Here is a 19878-nt window from a genome sequence, read left to right on the forward strand (position 1 = left end):
AGCTAAAACATTACTGTAAATATTAACCCACACTTCTTAGTCATGGAGGACATTTTAGAATTCCTCCTGGAGAGATGGTAAAATACTGGAAAAGGAGGACCTCTGGTCACCCTGAAACCACCTCAAGGCACACCACCACCACCACCACAACAACCTTTTTTGTGATGATCATTTGTCCTGGTGGATTTTATTATTTGCTTGCTTTGGCCATGTTGAAATGGTCTGGACCAGAGACTTATCCAACTTATCCAACAAAGAATATTTTGACTTTGACGCAAACAACAACAACAACAACATATGTAGCAGTCTGCACACTCATTTCTTCCAAGGAACTGGATTTCTCATGAGCTGCAAAGTGGCCTCAAACATCTCTCCCCAAAGAGTAGCCTTTTTGTGGATCTCTAGTGTGTGTGATGCCAGAGCAAAGCTCTGATGCCCAACAAACGACAACGCCCTTTGGACGTGGCGAAATTGCCCACGGTCCCTGACCGGCAGCTGAATGGCTGGGGAGTTTGCAGACGGTCCCTTGGTCTCTGCTTCTGCTTCTCCCAACAAGTGTCTGCTCAGTTCAGTCCCATTCTGGACCAGGAGAGGTAAGCAAGGCGAGAAGGAGAGCTGAGGGGAAGCTTCCCGGAGAGGGAAGGTCGGGGGTTTGGAGAGAGAAAGAAAGAGGAAGAAAAAGAAAAGACAGGAATAGGGAGCTTTGATCAGGGAGCAATTGATCCAAAGTCCCCAAAGTGGACTCTTTGAGCCTGCTGTGCTCAATGGGAACAGGGCAACCCCAACTTTCAAAGTGGGTCTTTTTTTCCCCCTAGGAGTTGAGCACAAAAGACAAGCCTGGTTTAGATTATTGTTATTGTTATTATTGCTGTTGTTTTTATTTTTAAGTACCAAATCTTCTCTGCTTCCCAGGGCTCCTTGGAATGAAGGTGCGCAGGGATCTTGTCCCACCTTTGGGAAATTTACCTGATTTTCCAGGCTGTAGCTTTTTTGATTCCTTTCCATTAAAAGGATCCTTTGCGATCAGCTGCACTCTGACCCTTGGAAGAGGAGGGAAATGTTGATGTTTCAATTGATGTTTTCTAAATGAAAGCAGAGCATTTGAGACAGAGGTCTGTGTGCTTCAATCCCCGCTTATGAATTAGCTTGATTCCCAAAGCCTTTTCACTGGGCTCCAGTTCTCTCTGTGGATTTCCTTAAGAGCAAGTCCCGTTGAACTTAAAGGGGTTTTCTTGTTGGGGGTCTCCAAGTCATTTTTGATTTATGACGACCCTAAAGCAACCCTATCATGGCAGGTTTCTTCAGACGGGGTTTGCCATTGCCATCCCTCTGAGGCTGAGAGAGTGTGACTCACCCAAGGTCCCCTGATGGGTTTCTAGGGCTAAGTAGGGATTTGAACCCTGGTCACCAGAATCCGGCACTCAAACCACTGCACTGCACTGCACTCGGCTTGCTTCTTAATATACCAGTATAGCCTTGGACTGCACACATACGCCCGCAACCTTTATTGCAGTTGGAAATATTGTTCCTTAACTTCGCGAGGGAATGATCTGACAGTAATTGTCCAGAGAGGCCCTTCTAAGAAATCCCTGTTCCTTCCAGAAAAAATGGCCAAATGCAAGGCACCACTTCTGGTGGATTCCCACAGAAATCTTGTTCGCAATCAATCGATCCATTGATTGATTGATTATTCTTTAACCCAAGTGTCTGTTGCTTTGAGAAACACTGTAAGTAGATTCTAATAGTGTTCTGATAGTGTTTTCCTGCTCTGAAGATGAAAGGCGAGCCTGTTTGCTAGTTTTCATCAGGTTCTGTACTCTTACCTAATACATATAGGTACATATATGTGCATATATGTACATACATATTGCATATAGATATTTCAAAACTGGGAAGAATTTGAGGGGGAGAAAAGCATTATTATTATTATTATTATTATTATTAATGTTTATGTTTATTTATATCCCGCCTTCCTCCCAGTACAGGGACTCAAGGCGGCTTACAAATCTAAAACGGTCCAACAGGACATCAGGTGAACGTTTTGTGTTCAGGATGCAGAAAACGCCTCTACCTTGTCATGTGCACACAAGATCATGCCTCTTGATAACAGATAAGCATATGTGACCATGGGGATGGTTATGATGGGTTGGCTTCTGTGTGCCCATTACAAACAGTCTGCTTTGAATATAACATCTTCAGTTATGTTGATATATACTTTATATCTTTAATTCAGACAGGATGGAGAGATCAGTGGACAAGCAATTTGCTGTCCTTCCCTCCCATGCCCATGTATGCAAATAATATTATTCTTATTGAGAATTAAGGCTGCAAGCCTCTACATGTTGACTTGGAAGTCAGTTCAGTTAAACCCAAAGGGGGATTACAGCAGAGTAGCATGCTAAAGATTAGCCTTTTATCACTGCTGACAAACTTTGCAGCCAGCAAGGGTTTCCAAACCTTGACTTATCAGTATTGCTGCCAACAGCTAGTGTCTTTAAAGAAGGGCCAGGACAGAAGTACGTTCAGAAATCACACAATGCACTTTTTAAAGCCCTTTTGCGTTGTCTTATTGTAGTTACTTATGGAGAGCATTGTTAAGTCTCCATATGCTCAGTGGCACTCTTGTTGTACTCACTACTTCAATACTGAAAGCCTGAAAACAAAGTTTTGGAACTGAGTCCTGGTGAGTCATAGCACATGTTAAGCCTCTATTGCTTTTATTCATAGCTCTGGGACCATAAAGACATTGTGCGAGATACATAAGAGCTTGGGAGATTTGTAGTTTAGTTCAGGCAGATAAATGAAGCATAATAGGAGAGCACTTGTGAATATTTATTTATTTATTGCACTTATATCCTGCCTTTCTCTCAGAACGGGATCCAAGGAGAGTTACGATAGATAGTTTAAAAAAACAGTATCAGCTAAAACATTGATTAGAGAAGTTAAAAGAGAATTAAATAACAGTGTTATAAAAATGTGGGTAAACAATTAAAAACCCTTAAAACATATTTACAGTTTAATTCATTTAAAGATTAAAAGATTTTTAAAATATAGCTCACCACAGTATACATACAATAACTTACGTTACTGAATGTGTAGTATCTGAGGATAGGTCAGAGAAAACAAGAAAATAGTAGATTAATAAACTGGATAGATTTAGAAATGAGCTGAAGACTACAGTATATTTTTTTTCATTGTGGAAGTTGAAAGTAGAGTCAGCATAGACAAGCATACGTAATTAAGATCTGTGTCCTAACTAGGGGCTCTTTCACACTTGTAGCACAACGATTCCACCTTAGCTGCCATGACAACATGCTATAGAATCCTAGAGTTTGCAATTTGGAGAGTGCCATTTAGATTTATCTTGTGCCTCTCACCAAACTACAAATCCCAGGATTCCATAGTAATAATGGTATAGTATGAAAGACCCAGGGACATTTTCCTCTCTCATCTCTAGTTAAGGAAGTCTAGTACGTCTTTCAAATACTACAAAACATGTCAGCGAAATCCACTTGTTAATGAAAGTTTGATTTATTCTTATCTTCCATATCCTGAGCCTGACCATCTAGCTCAGGATGGGAATTACGTAGACTTCCAAATACTTCTGGACTACAGCTTCCAGCATTTCACTCTATTGGCTTTGCTGGATATGGCATATAGAAGCTGCAGCCGAGCAACATGTGTAAGTCTGCATGATTCCCACCTGAATCTAGCTCAGTATGACCTACACTGACTGGCATAGGCACTCTCCTGTGTTTCACTTTGGTTTCTTTTCTAGCTCTACCTAGAGATGGTGAGGATTGAAGCTGGGACCTTTTCCAGGCTAAACATATGCCCTGTCACCTTCCCTGACTTAGCGGAAGGAATGTGAGAGACCAGTGCCTGCTCTGAGACCATTCACTTCTAGGCCCAACTAGAGTAAAAGTTTAGCTTTGGGGGCATGTGAGAGCCACCATGGTGTAGTGATTTGAGCATTGGACTACGACTCTGGAGACCAAGGTTCAAATCCCAGCTGAGCTATGTAAATCCACTGAGTGACCTCGGGCAAGTCACCCTCTCTCCCAGAAGATGGCAATGGCACAGCCTCTCTGCTGAAACTTGATAGGGTTGCCATAAGTTGGAAACGACTTGAAGGTACACATCAGCAAGAAAGTTTCATGTAAGTTTCGTGTGTGTAGTCACTCTTATGCTGGGGTATTCTGGATTGCTTGGTGAGATGAAATGGTCCATTTGCATTTCCATACTTTGTGTTTAAGCTGTTTGGTTTCATGGGAGCATAGGAAACTGCCTTATGCATACTGAAGTCATACCACTGGTCCATCTTGCCTACTACAGTAAGTCTGACTGCCAGCAATAACTGAAGAGCGTGAGGCAGGATTCTTTGCCTAGCCTTACTTGGGACTCCACTGTAATGGCTATATATCCCCAGCAATCAAAAAGAGTCTTTTTCTTTGCTTTGTTTGATTGCTTTTTTTTGCATCTGGTTTACAGACCTCTCTGAAGCCCATCCATGGATCCCTCAGCATTAAGAACCTCTGCCTGAAGATTACATTGCTGATGGTCAAATACAAAAATGTCTTATTTGTCCTTTTAAACTGTTGCATGTTTTAATTAATGTGTTTTAACTGATGTTTGCATTGTTGATTTGTTGTTGTTCCCCACCTTGATCCATGGGGAAAGGCAGATAAGAAATTATTATTATTATCCCCATATTGCAAGACATTTATTCTTACATGTTTTAAAAATCCCACCCTTCCTCCTTTCCACTTCGAATGGTGTGCATGGTTCCTTTCTGAGCAATACCTCCTCTCTATCACTTTGGCTGCAGAAATAATCCAGTTTAACTGCCATGGCTCAATGCTATGGAATTCTGGTATTTGTAGTTCTGTGAAATACTTAGCCTTTTCTGTCAGAGAGTTCTGGTCCCACCACAAACTACACATCTCACGATTCCATTGAGCTATGGCAGTTAAAATGGTGTCAAGCTGCATTATTTCTGCAGTGCAGATGCAGGCTTTGTCTTTAAAATAGGCCCATGCGATAGGTTAAGCTGAAAGATAGTGACAGGCCCAAAGTAGTTAGCTTAATGTATTGCATGGCTGAGTAGGGATTTAAACCTAAATGGCACACATGAGCAGAAATGCCTGCTCTTGGTGGTAAAATACAGGTTGACCAGGGCCAAGCTTTTCTGAGCTGCTGCTCATTTGTTGTGAGGACACAAAGTTGCAGTATACATGTGCATGTGTGCCAGGCATAAAATTTACTGCTCATAAGTTCACTTCATTCAGGAATCAGTTTATGAAGCTAGAAATCAAATCCTGCAGTAGTATTTGAATATTCCTTAAGAATGTGTCAGGAATGTAGCTGGTTTCTTAAGTGAGGACACAGCTATATTCCAAATACTAGGCATGGGCAATTTGGGTTTTCCAGATTTCATTACACTTCCATCGTCTTTCACCGCTGGCTGTGCGAGCAAGAGCTAATGGCAGTGGCAATCTGACAAACTCTGGAGGCCACCATATTTATTCTTCATCCTCTTAGAAAGTTTGATAAGGCATGGCATCTTGAAACCAGAATTATCTGTAGTTCCCATCTTTGATTCTTTAACTTTTATTTGACCAAAGGCTTACTGTAACTGCGAGGCTTTTTGGTTGAAGTTTGGTGAGTAATACTCTCAGCTTTTAGCAGGTTTATGTGGAAGTAATATTAATAAGAACCAGTGTGGTGTAGTGGTTTGAGTGTTGGACTACGACTCTTGAGACCAGGGTTCAATTCCCTGTTTGGCCATGAAACCCACTGGGTGAAATCTTGGACAAGTCACATCCTCTCAGCCTCAGGGGAAGGCAATGCCAAACCACCTCCAAACAAATCTTGCCAAGAAAACCTTTAGGGTCGTCATAAGTCGGAAATAACTTGAAGGCACACAACAATAACAAGAATATTAATAAGCAGCTCTCTGTAGATGCCAATTTAGTACTCTGAAATAAGTGTCTACTCTATCATCCTCGAGTTAACATACCCAGTCCTCAATTTTGTTTGTGCTTCAGTTTACATGGAACTTCTACAAACCTGCAGGGCCAGATTTTTTGTCTATCAAACCCAGAATCGTCTCCGATAGTCAACGGTGCTCCAGGTTGTTGGGTGGGCTTCGGCATTATCTTCTCCCTTCTCCTTTTAAATAGGCACTTCACCAGGGACAGATAACCATGCAGATCAGATAGCTCTGCATACAGTCCCTCTCCTCGAAAATGTGTGTGTGTGTGTGTGCGTGCATGTGAGCATGCCTTCAAAGTTGCCAGTCAAGCTATGACAACCCTATGAAAGTCATAGATTTTCTTAGGCAAGGAATCCTCAGAGATGGTTTTGCCAGTTCCTTCCTCTGAAATATAACCTACAGTGCCTGGTATTTGTTGGTAGTCTCTCATCCAAGTTCTAACTGGCGCTGACCCTGCTTATCTTCTAAGATCTGATGGGATCTGGAGCCTTTAGGGTGCAGTTGGCCCTTCATATCAATAGATTCAAGCAACCATGGCTTGAAAATATTTTTTTAAATTAATAAATTCCATAAAGCAAACCTTGATTTTGCCTTTTTATATAAGGGACACCATTTTACTATCCATCATATTTAATGAACATCCATGGAGTTTAATATCCATGGTGGATCCTGGAATCAAATCCTGGTGGATGCCAAAGACCCACTGTATTTAGTGGCATTCCCCCCAAATGCTTGGGAAATGGACCCAAGATCTCCTGCAGAACTCCTTCAGCTATGAAGCAGCTACTTATGTTGAAGGGAATGGGGTAACCTTGCAAAAGTGGGTAGAGTGCAGGAGCTTGTGCCTTGTAGCTGCCCCAGCAACAGTGAATTGCAGTGTCAGGACAAGAAGCTGTCATGAGGCACTGCTCTTCAAAGTAAAAGAAGATTCCCAGATCAGGGCTGCTTTTACAGCTGTTTAAGCTGCCAGAGGCAATGGCTTTGTTGTTTTATTATGGAACATAGTGGGAAAAGGAGGACAGAGGAATCTGATGGTGATGATGATGTGTAAGACCAGAGGACAGAATAAGCTCAAACTGGTATTATGGTTCAGGTCAGGCTTCTCAGAAAGTGTGTGGAATCATATTCAGGTGGGGATAAGGGGATTACAATTAAAACAAAACTCTTCCCTGGACAGATGACCAGTTGCAGTGTTGAAATGGCCCTAACAATCCTTCCCAACCCCACATGCATTGCAAAGGAATGTTGAGTAAGCTTAGTAACAAATCTTTTGCTGGTTCAGAAGGTTAACCGGCTGCCTGGCGGTTTCACAGCTGTTGCTCCTGTTGACAATTACTTTGGCTCTCCCTGGCTTGGATGTGTCACGGAAAGTGACGCTCTGGCTTCTGGCTGGTTTAAATGCAGGTGCTGAAGAAATCTGGTTGCTTTTAACATATCAAATGGAAATGGAGCCCTCACTTAAACAGAGTGAGTGCTTCCATTCTCTCTGACACCAGAAGGATAATACTAAGCAGAAAATCAAGTTTAGGCAGAAACATTTTCATGGGGAGATGTTAGAAGTTTATGGTTGAGAGAATTGGTGTGGAATCCAAGTGCTGTCCTGTTCTGTACAGTGTGGAATGCAAATGGGTTATTTTGACCTGTTATGGAGATGCTTGGGGAGAGGATGGTTAAATGTCTTGCATTTCCTGTCTACCTTGTATTCCTGGTGTGTGTCATTTCATCTTTTGATGAGATGAGTTCAAAGAATTATGTGGAATACTTAATGGCGAATAAAGAGAGGTGAAAGGAGTAAATCAAAAAGCACAAGTGATGGACCTACTGGAGCTGTGATGATCATTCCACCATTCTTAGCAGAATTGGATTTTTACGTTGTGATGTCAGACTGCCCTGGAATATGTATCATTCTCTGGCCATCTTTTAGTTCCTGATTCTCACTTTGACCCTTATGAAAGTGATATTTTCTTATGAAATATCCTCAACAGGTAGAGATAAAAACTGAAGTGTGCATATTGTGAAACAGAAGTGCGTTCTTATGCAGAACGTTCCTCTTGCTTTTACAACTTTACTGTTTAGTGGTTCTGATTTCCTTTCCATTCTCCCCTCCTAGGTCACCTCTATGGTATTCCATGATTCACTGGAGTTGTTCATTTTTGCTGTTGACTGATTGGTTTGAGGTGCCCTCTTTGCTCATTAAAGCGCAAGATGATGGATTTCCTACTGATGAGGTAGGTTGTGATTTGGTTGTATATATTTTTAATTCATTAATTAAAATGTGCATAAATATCAATAGGGATGGAGTTTGGTTCTAAATAATGAGTCTCCCACAGTGTTAACAGGTACCATTTCAAAAGAACTATTTCTCTCTGGTTGATAGATGAACATGGGTCTTCTAAGAAGGCTCTTACTTTTAGTGCTAGTGTCAAAACTGTTAATTCATAAAGTGTTCATTCCAAGCAATGCAAAATATCTTTTACTTTTATTTTCTTTAGTAAGTTAAACTTTGACCCCTTCAGTTATTTTGGATGAAAATCCCAGCTTTCCTAACTACAGATTGTGGGAAGCTGTATTAAACCATTTACAATGGGCCCTGGGTATCCACTGGGGCTTGGTTCCAGGACTCCCTGTTGATACCAAAAATCTGTGGATGCTCGAGTCTCATTATATACAATAACACATTAAAACAGTGTCCCTTATATAAAATGACAAAATCAAGGTTTGCTTTTTTTAATTTTTCCCCCCCCCCCCCCCCCGTATTTTAAAGCCATGGATGCAGAATCTGTTGTTAAGAAGGGCCAACTGTAATAACTCAAGCACTGTAAGCCAAAAAAACCCCAAAAAACCCCTCCAGGTTGAACCATTTTGTTCCCCAGCAAACACAAAGGTCCAGGGGAGGAATCACGGAGAAAGCCACAGGGGCTGCTTTTCTGCTTACATCTTTGGAGTGTTTAAAAGGCACAGGCAGGGTCCCTGGCTAGTTACACATGCCCTTCCCTTACACCAAAGTAGAGACAAAAAATGGTTAATGTAGCAGGAGGAAAGACTAGCATTTGTTTGCTTCTTGTGCTTTGTCCTCCACTACCACTGCCACCACCCTCAGTCTTCATAAAAATTATGAGGCTCATTTCCTATATTTACTTTCTTGGGACTATTCCTCCTTTGAATGCAATGAAGCTTAGTTCCGAGTGGACACACTGATAGGCTTGCACTGTTACAGCATAACAGTTCTATATTCAATATCAAATTTTTTTTAGCCATAGTTGAAATGCAATATTTTAAATTCTACTGTTTGGTTTTTATCTTTTTATTAGTTTAAATCAAAGCTGTTCATTGTGTGTATTATTTCACTTTTAAATGTACTATTTGATACTGGTCTTTGACCGTAATAAACTTCTTCTTCTTCTTCTTCTTCTTCTTCTTCTTATTATTATTATTATTATTATTATTAACCTTTATTTATAAAGCGCTGTAAATTTACACAGAGCTGTACATACAATCTTATTAATTGGACGGTTCCCTGCCCTCAGGCTTACAATCTAAAAAGACACGACACAGAAGGAGAAGGGAGTGGTGGTGGGGAAGGGGCCTTTCTAGTAAAATAATACATATAAAATACATAGCAATACAGGAAATGATTCAATAAAACAGACAACAAAAGAACATCAAATAGCAAGTGACAATTATGCAATGCCTGGGAACGCTTCTCTGAACAGGATTCATTCATTCACAGCATATATGTGGGTAGAGTGTTTCAGACTGTGAACAGGGAGGTTCCAGGTTCAAATCTCTGCCATGCCTAGCTGCTACATGGGAACAATGTGTGTTTTCAGATAATAATTCCTTGGGATATCTGCTATAAGGTGGTTTCTTGGCATCTCATTGATCAGAAGGCATACATGAGAACTGTATACATGAACAATGTATTATTTATCTGGCACCATTAATGTGCACAGAGCTCTGCAAAATTTTATGAGCAGAAGTCCCATTGGCCCTAATCACCATAGCTAATGAACAATGATGGGAATTGCAGTCCAACAACATCTAGTGCAGCACATACTCCCCATCCTTATATAACTGCTTGAATTGGTCAGATATCAGGCATTTAGTTGGAACATCTATGGTTCAGTCACCTGTATAGGTGCATGTTTTCACTTTCATAGAAAATATAAAAAAAATCATGGTATGTTGTAATGATTAGGTGGCAAGTAATATGAAATAATGTCTGCCCTTGATCAGGTCCATTGTGCAGCTGCTTCCTATGCTTATTCCTTTGCTGTGGGAGCTATTTTTTGATAGATTTATGCTGAAGCATTGTGGGGTCTGCACAATCAGTCAAGTGTAATGAACAGCAGAAGCATGGCATAAACCCACGGAAAATTTACTTCCATACCATGACTGCGAAGTGGAAACAGTATTTAGTTGATATAACAAAGATACAGCAGATTGATGCTTTCATAGCCTCATTTTTGTTAGGCTTTATGTTCCAGATGGCATGTTGTCAGCATGGCTACCCCATGTCTCTGTCATGCCTGGATAAAAGCTAAAAGGTATGCAGGGTATGTATTGGAGATCTTTTTGTCCTTTTGCAGCTGAAAATGGTGGATCTACTCTGTAGACTTTGTAGCTTCTTCTCAACACCCAAGAAGAAAGTCTTGAGGAGAAGGGTTTTTTTAAATGATTGATATATAACTATGATATTTATACCAAGTGTGTTTATGGCTGAAGTAAAATGTCCAGTTGTAGGCTGTAATAGAATGGGATCATGATCACCTGTTGTATGAACACAGTCTTAGGACCGAAGCAGGCATAATTTTAAACAGACACCTTGCAGCAAGACTTAAAAAATTCAGTCCAGTTTAGGGGTCACAGATCCCCATACTAAGGAACAGATTGGGACCCCTGTGGTTGCCCCAGAATATGTAAAGAATACTTGCATACATTCTCATCTTCGATAAGACAGGCTGTCTCCCTCCACATGTCGGAACAACCCAATTTAAAAAAACAGTTAACCACTTTGAGATTGATTATCATTTTGGAACATTTTTTGCAAAACTTTTGTTCATGTGAAAACCATTTTTTTTAAGCCAGTGTTTTGCACCAAAAAGAATTAGTTTTGTGTAGAATACACTGTTTAATAATAATAATAATAATAATAATAATAATAATAATAACAATAACAACAACAATAACAACAACAATAATAATAATAAACAATAAAATTTTATTTATATCCCTCCTCTCCCTACAGATTTATGCCCCAGCCACTATTTAATATAAATGACAATTCGGAAAACAAAATAAAACACATGAAAAATAAATGGAAAATGTAAAGATACTCTTGTAATATCACTTAGCAGGGAGAAGACTTTGGAAAATTTTGTGCTCAAGGGTGAACTAAGCAAAGCTTCATATTTCTAGCTAGCTAGCTATTTCTTTAAAATAATATATGCTGTTGCCTATAATTTTAAATTCCCACTGATGGTTGCTACATTCAGATTCAGTACTTCAACAGAGGCACAGAACTTGCTTCATGCTCACTACTAGGATAATGAAAAATAGGGGTAGTGACACTGGGGACAATGAATTTTGCCAAAAAATGTATCTAGTCTCAAGGAGTAGAGTCTTAAAAATCTTGGAAGACACTGAGCAGTTAGAAACTTTCTTGAGAACCTTGGAACTAGTTGGGCTTTTCTTTTTAATTGAAGGAAACATGCATGAGGCTTCAAATGTAATGCCAGATTTCTTTCTTTTTTTCTTAGAATAAACTGATACTGTATTCAAAAACGTAAATTATTTAGTTTGTTCTCTCCTCTGCAATTAAAAATACTGAAAAGGGCCACATCATCAAGGATCTCTACAAACGTTTACTTCTTCAGTTTTTTAAAATAAAGTGCCTTAAAATATTTGCACTGAGACAGAGAAACTGTAGAGACGTGTCTTGTAATGGGAGTAAGCTTAAAAAGGTAGCCAACAGTAATCTTTACAGATGGCCTCTGATTCATCATCAGAGAATCTGCAATCAGAATTAATATTTGCAGGCAGTGAGCCTGAGTTTGTGGGGTAAGAGTGGGAGGGCAGGAGGGAGGGAGGAATGCTTTGTAAGCGAAGTCAAGCAAGTTCCAGTACTGTTGCCATGCCCTAGGAAATTGTAAATGAATACTTGATCTTGTTTATTTGGCATATATTCCCCACTGACTGGTGACATCTGCTGATTTAGACAGTGATGGGCTGTTTATTATGCATCAGGCAGAGAACAAAGGCTGATGAGAAATCTGAGTGTGCAAAAAGGATGTGGAATATAACAACCTTATTTTTTTTTAAAAAAAATGCATCAAAATGGGATATTTTCTAGCTAAACAAACTGGGTTTCACACCTAGGTTCTGTATATATAAAAGCAAGGCTTTCTTTACAACATTTTGGAATGAGAGAAAGAACTATATTTTTAAATTGACTGAGTATTGGAGTGATAGCTTTCTCCGGAATGTATATTTAGGTGGTTACTTCAGTGGTTTCTATATCAGCAGTTATCCAGATGGGGGTTGCTATTATCCCTTTTTGGGGCCAAACAGTTTTGTTCACAGATGTGGGCTTCAGGGAAGTATTCAAGGAGTCTTGGTTGACTGCATGTGGGCCATAAACCACCAATTTTTCACCTGGGGTACAGGAACCAGAAAGTTTATCTCTAGAAAATCAACTACAAAATTAAAATTATACCTTTAAATTACATCACACACTCACACACACACAGCCTCAGTGTATTTACATGCACATAATTTCATGTGGTTAAAGTGAAAATTTGTAGGATGTAATTTTTTAAAGAAAAATTTCAAAGAATAATTTAAAAAAATTAAACAGTTTTAAAATTTTAAATGTTTTAAAACCTGAGGCTTCTCCTTTCTCCTTCCACTGAGCCTCACACCAATTCATCAGTGTTTTAAAGGACACAGCCTGTTTCTGCCCAAAGGCAGATGTTTGGGGAGGAGTGGTGTTACCCCTCCCTTAGTGCAGTCTGTGCTCCTTGCACCCCCTAATGATGGCTCTGCTCTTCCCTTTCCCTTGGCCTTTGTAGTGTTGCCAGTTACAAACTGGGGAGGGACCTGTATAGAATATGGACACCTCTGTCCTGGCATAAATGAATTTAAATGGATTTATCCCCTCGCAACTTAACACTAGTTCAATTCTCTCTTTTGCTTCCCCTGTCTCTCCTTCATGGACATCTGAAACTGTACAGCTAAGTATGGGAACAGGATGAGCTTTAATATCGTACTGTAATTTGGGTACACCTACTTCAGTTACCTGAGGCCAGCCCAGCCCAATAACTGCCTAATTGTGGGAAGATACCTTGCCCCTTTCCCCACGCTGTAGGACTTGGTCACCTCCTCAGCTATCCCAAATTATTGTTCCTAGATCAGTAAGCCTGAAACTTTGGGGTGGGACCCCCGGGGGGCACATAAGTTGCTCAAGGGGGGGCACAAGGCTTGGTGGCCCTGATCCTTCTTCCTCCTCTTCCCAAACTTTTTCTGTCCAGGAGGGGAATAGAAAGTCAAGTAGAAAGGAGGTGAAGGGGAAGGAGGAAAGCTACTTCATTATAAAATGTTAAAATATAAATACACATGAATATGTGAACAAAAATCCGAACATTGAACAAACAAAATAGTTTTATTCATATACAGTGTTGAGCATGTAGGCGTAAGGGGGGGGCACAAGGGTAAAAAGTTTGAAAACTATTATTCTAGAGTGATCACTGAAATGCCTGTTCATTTGAATTCATCTTCTTTCCACAGTTGATGCAACTGAAGCCACATCCAGTCTAGCCTCCTCATTGACTTAAGAAACCTCCATCTAAAGGTTGCAAAATGACAGACGAGCCTATCAAAGAGATCTTGGGGGGTTCCAAATGTCCCCAGTGTGCGACACTGGAGAAAATCAACAACAATGACTGCAGGGTCACCACTGTCCCACTGGTGAGTGAATGCCAGCTGACAGCCGCCACGGGGGGAGCAGAACTCTCCTGTTACCGTTGCACTGTCCCATTTGGAGTGGTGATCCTCATTGCTGGAGTGGTGGTCACAGCTGTGGCATACAGCTTCAACTCTCATGGATCCATTATCTCTGTGCTTGGATTGTTCTTATTGTCATCGGGACTCCTTTTGTTGGCCTCGAGCGCACTGTGCTGGAAAATCAGACAACGGAACAAGAAGGGAAAGAGGCGTGAGAGCCAGACAGCTCTAGTGGCAAATCAGAGGAGCCTCTTTGCTTAAAAACTGCAAGTGAAAAGAAATAAGCAAGAGCAGAGGATTATTTGATAAAAGCATCTATTTATTTGCAGTTGGGCTGCTGGGTCATTGAAGAATGGCTGAAGTGGATTATAAATGAGAGCTAAAAACCTGTGGAAAGTTCAGGGGTCTTCACTATCTATTTTGTCACAAAAACTTCTCAAGATGCTCTGATATTCTGGGATTTTATTTTTTTCTGACAAATTATTTTTACTTGTTTCATTTACCCCAGTAAGCATTACGAAGTTTGAATGTTGATGTTTTCACACTCTTACAAGAAAATCAAGCCCCATTCAGTGGTTTATAGTGCAAGAGAGGCCAAATCTCCACATGAGAGTGCCTACACAGAAAATGAACAAAACATTATGGTGAAAGATAGCAGTGGCCAACTGATAACAAGCATTTTTAAGATTGACTTTAGGTCATAGAAAGAAGGTAATGTGCAGTAAAACTATCATGTGGGAGAACTGTAGAAGTAATATGCATGCAAGTCACAAATAGCTACATTTAACATTCTTCCCCTGTCTTCTGTAAAAAAAACTTGGGGAGAAGTTTACATAGGTCATTTTCTTCATGGCAAAGAGTCATTGAGAGAGATCTCTTCTATGTCTTACAATTACCATTTCAGTAGCTTGTGATGGTGAATTCTGTACACTACTGAAAAGAAGTGGTCAAAGAAGGGGTATAGTACTCCCCTCACCAGCTGTCTCTCTGTTGCAAATTATCCTAAGGAAAAATGGCCTTTGGTCTTTTGTTACAGGTGACATGTCATGTGTAATATATAGATCCAGCTTAGGGGGCAATCTTCTGAAATTAAAAATAACAGTTTATTACAATGACATGTTAATTGTGTGATCATTTGGTTTATATAGAAGGAAATCAAAAAACCTCCTTGCCTCCCATCGCTAGAGAAAGCAGCCTTGAAATCTTGTATTTCCCCTACTGCTCTTCCAACACAGGAAGAAGTTGGTATGCTATCCTCTCCCCAAACTTTTTTTGTCTTCTAAAGCAGTGGTTCCCAACCTGTGGGACGGGACCCCTTTGGGGGTTGAATGACCCCTTCATGGGGGTCGCCTAAGACCACTGGAAAACACCTATTTAATTACAGTTATGAAGTAGCAACGAAAATAATTTTTTGGGTTTGGGTCACCACAACATGCGGAACTGTAATAAAGGGTCGCGGCATTAGGAAGGTTAGGTATCACTGTTCTAAAGTATTATCAAATTCTTGGACAGTGTTGGAGAAGAATGTGAGGAAAATCAAGGGAATGATTCAAACACACCAAAAAGTGTCAGGAGCCTACTCCAAAGTCATGTTCACTAAGTGCTTCATGATGCTGGTTTGGTTTCTTTTTCAAGACGAGAAGCCTAGATGTGGCTTTGATTGACATAGCACTGTTTATTTTTATTTTTTTTAAAAGAAACTGTGATAGTTGTATCAGCCAGTACATGGATATCAGCTCAGCTCTTGATTTTGTTCCTATAATGTTCCTATTATCTGTGGTACTTTTTTAAAAAAAAAAGTAATATTGAACACATTATTATTATTATTATTATTATTATTATTATTATTATTATTATTGGGGCTGTTATTGCTTATACACAGATTGCTCTATGTACTTATTTGCCTAAAGTCAACTGCAAGGTATGTGTAGAGCTCAAAATGTGCCTCCCCTTTCCTTTTGATAAATGTAACTATTATAATGCTGTCATACTTAGCACTTTGGGGTGGTTTTGATATTGAAATCTGGGTTTTTAGACATTGTACCCTTCATTTTGAAATAATAAACAACCCTTGCTGCTAGAGCTTTAGAAAATGAAATCAATTCAATTCTGAGCTAGAGTTGTTTGCTTTGGATCCATTGCAGAAGAACGGTGTATGCTCATATGATGGTAAATGCACAGACATAGCCAGAGCCTGCTTACCTTCCAAAATTAAATAACAGGTGTGTTCAGACTGGTATGGTATCTAATGCATGAATCATTCTATAGCAGGGGTGGAAAATACAGTGGACCCTTGTTATATGCTGCGGTTTGTTTCCAGTATCCCCCAGGTATAACAATCCCTGTATGCTCTAGTCCCATTAAATATAATGACATAGCAAAATGGTGTCCTTTATAAAAAATGGAACATCAAGGTTTGATATTTGAAATATATACTTTTTAAAAACATTTTCAAACTGTGGATGCTTGAATCCGTGTATTAAAAAATACATGTATAAGAAGGTCTGACTGTATGTGCATCATTCCAGATGCATTTAACTTCAGATCCCATGATCTCTTACCCTTGGCTGTGCTGGCTATGGTAGTTCAGAGCTATAATTCCAGGACATTTTGAGGGTTGTGAAGTCCTCATCCCTGTTCTGTAAAAGGAAGAAAGTATGTCATTCATTGAAATCAAGGACAATTGTGGATAGATTTTACAGGTAATATTTTTAAGACATAAGGTCCATATAAAGATGTAGACTTTATTGTGTCGCAAGAAACTTTTTGATGCACTAATCACTTTAAAAAGGAAATTTTGCAGAGAGTTGTTCTATTTGGGGAGTGTAATCATAATTTAATAAAATTTGCACTTTTCAGATTTACTATTGATTCCCATAACTTCTGCTTGAGATGAATTTTTAAGATTATTGACATTAAAAACAACCCATTAAGACTATTTAAAATAATAATAATAATTACAGATTGTGAATAACAACCATGAATGTACAGAGACAACAATTCAGGTGGCCAGTCAATCAAATCTGAAGCTGCTTGAAGCAAAAAAATGCACAGGAAGCACAAAAGCAGCACTTAAAAGTTGGGGATGTGAATAATATTAATCATAGAATCATAGAGTTGGAAGAGACCGCAAGGGCCATCCAGTCCAACCCCCTGCCATGCAGGAAATCCAAATCAAAGCATCCCCAACAGATGGCCATCCAGCCTCCGCTTAAAGACCTCCAAGGAAGGAGACTCCACTACACTCCGGGGGAATTTGTTCCACTGTTGAACAGCCCTTACTGTCAGGAAGTTCCTCCTAATGTTGAGGTGGAATCTCTTTTCCTGTAGCTTGCATCCATTGTTCCGGGTCCTGTTCTCTGGAGCAGCAGAAACCAAGCTTGCTCCCTCCTCAATGTGACATCCTTTCAAATATTTAAACAGGGCTATCATATCACCTCTTAACCTTCTCTTCTCCAGGCTAAACATCCCCAGCTCCCTGAGTCGTTCCTCATAGGGCAAGGTTTCCAGACCTTTCACCATTTTAGTCGCCCTCCTCTGGACCATAAAATGGTTGGGGAAATGTTTGAAAAACATGTTTCTCAAGTGTCAAGAAACCTGATGTTAAGAATCCTGTACTGTACTTAGGAAAATCTTTGCTGTTTCGGATATTTTCTCCACAATTTACAGTCTTCCACAATTTTGCTGTTTTCTGCTTGGAAATATTACACAGAAAATATTTCTGCACGTAATATTATTTTACGTGCCAATAATTCTGTTTCCTGAAATGAAAATGCTGTATTTGGGGATTTAGTCTGTGCAAAATTTGTATATAGTTATTCTGCAAACAGCATTTTCTGCACATGAAAAAATGCTATTTCCTGCACAGAAAATGCTGTTTTCTTCACACAGCAATGTCATACAAAATTGGTGCAAAATAAGTTCTGAATTGTTAATAAACTGGGGAGTTTTCAAAGGTTTTCTTTCCGTGAGAAGAAAATTGGTAAAATGACTTTTGCTTCCATTGAGAAGAAAATTAGTGAAGAATTATGTCCATACTGAAACTAAAAATGGTACTACTACCAGTGAGTGAGAGGCTATGGTAGGAAGGGGCAGCCCCTTATTATGGACTTTGCAGAAGACTCCACTGTGGGAAAATTGGCTGCCTAACTGGTTTGACTGCAGCAAGGATATTTGTATGGCAAACATTTGAGAGTATCTAGTCCAGTTCTATTTCTTCTGCTCAATAGTGGCTAGGCTCGGTCCTACATCAGGTGAAGTGGCGTGATCTCTTCAAACTGAGCACTCCTTTCCATTTTTCTCTTTTGAAGAACAGATATGTGTATGCTACATGACCTATACTAGCCAGCCTAAAATAAACCTGCTCTCGCAAGTAAGATTTGATTGCTGCTCCCATTTGCTTCTGTGCACAAAACAGGACATCAGCTTGTCCTTCACCTCCAACAGCAAAATTTCTTTGTCCAGTCTTGACAGTGGCATCCCAAAGTCCTTGGCAGGTGTTCCTTCCACTCTGGTTATTTGATGGAGATGGTATAGGTTGAGTTGGAGCACTTGCACAGGTTGAACTGGTGGTGGTGAAGGTATTGCTCTTTCCCCCCAAACTCCTCTCGCATCCCAGCACCTGTTTAGAAACAGAATATAGAGCATTGCACACCCTCTTTGTGAGAATTATGGCTTTAGAAGAGCCAGCCTGCCATCTAGTCTTCTCCAGATATATTGGACCACAATGCCCATCAGTATGGGTATTGGCTGCTCTGGCTGGAGATGGTGGGGAGGTGTACTTGGGAAGGCCTTAAAATTGGAGAATATGTTTGTGAGAATCTCAGCCAGGATCCCTGGAACCTTAGGGGCTGCATGGGAAATCATGATTATTTATTTATTTTACAAATCAGCTTAAAAAAAAAAACTGTAGATACAGTACAATTTTTATTCAAAGATAGTCTGAGACCTAAAAATTATTTCAAGGGTTCCCCCAGGGTAAAAAGTTTGGAAAAGGCCAGTGAGAATCATGACTTAGATGGACAAACAAGCTTGGCCATTTATAAGCACCAGGGCTCCCTGCCTTGTTCTTTTTTTAACTATGTTCTCCCCAAGACATATCAGACTTGGCTTCTTAATTCCCTTTTTGAGGATGTCCCAGGAAATGCTACTCAGGAAAGTGAGGTGAAATTCTTTGCTGTGGGTGGGCAGGAGTTGCTGACTACATGCACACAAAGCTCCATACATGCTTAAAGTGAAAGTATTGAAGAGAGTCTAGTTTGTTCCATGAATTTTGGCATATACCTCTTGTACAGAATACTGTTACAATAAGCTGAAAAAAGCAGCAGTAGGACAGACCCACATTGGTCCTTACCAGAGCTTGGAAAAGTCTTTTTATTTATACAATCTCCATTGGCCATTCTGGCTCAGGAATTCTGGGAGCTGTAGTCCATAAAATGGTTTTTTCCAAACTCTGCTCCTTACTAAGACTAGCCCCCTGAGTTCAAAGCTTCGAAGCTTCAAGTAACAATTATGAATCTGCTGTTTCATTGGTGTTGATACAGTGATCCCCATGTATGCTTCTTGAGTCAGAGGAGTATACTTGTGTTTTCAGAGATCTGTTTCTTAATCCTGCTTTTCCCTGCATGTTGAATTTGAGACATATTTGGAACTTAATGTGAGCAAGAGCATCCTAGCCTGTTTTCAATGTTAAGACTAAATTCTGTAGCAGGGATCACATGGTTATAATAGAATCCATGGGTGTCATACACAGTGCATCATTCCTTCCCGACTAAATAAGCACAACTGACCTAGACTGCCAGACCCATCTGAGGAAGGTGTACCAGATCCAGTGATATAGTCTGTGGTTTGCACTATGACCTTTTGTGTCGCTGGAATGCAGA

The 19878-nt window shown here is 40.0% G+C and overlaps 1 protein-coding gene across 6 annotated transcripts; it reads left to right on the forward strand.

The window, feature by feature from the left end:
* The first annotated feature begins 327 nt into the window (after positions 1–327).
* Positions 328–16860, forward strand: TMEM100 (transmembrane protein 100). Of its 6 annotated transcripts, none has more exons than XM_042455368.1 (4): positions 1981–3682; positions 3779–4159; positions 8106–8223; positions 13781–16860. In XM_042455368.1, exon 4 carries the CDS (start codon positions 13853–13855, stop codon positions 14255–14257), a length of 405 nt encoding a protein of 134 aa, XP_042311302.1. In that variant the 5' UTR covers positions 1981–3682; positions 3779–4159; positions 8106–8223; positions 13781–13852; the 3' UTR covers positions 14258–16860. The 6 variants fall into 6 exon arrangements, with proteins under 6 accessions (XP_042311306.1, XP_042311302.1, XP_042311304.1 ...); XM_042455367.1 differs by having other exon boundaries at positions 2018–2032; positions 2576–4159; XM_042455372.1 differs by lacking the exons at positions 1981–3682; positions 3779–4159 and adding an exon at positions 328–593.
* Positions 16861–19878: the final 3018 nt, after the last annotated feature.

Source organism: Sceloporus undulatus, chromosome 2, assembly GCF_019175285.1.
Source record: "Sceloporus undulatus isolate JIND9_A2432 ecotype Alabama chromosome 2, SceUnd_v1.1, whole genome shotgun sequence".
NCBI classification, from domain to species: Eukaryota; Metazoa; Chordata; class Lepidosauria; order Squamata; family Phrynosomatidae; genus Sceloporus; species Sceloporus undulatus.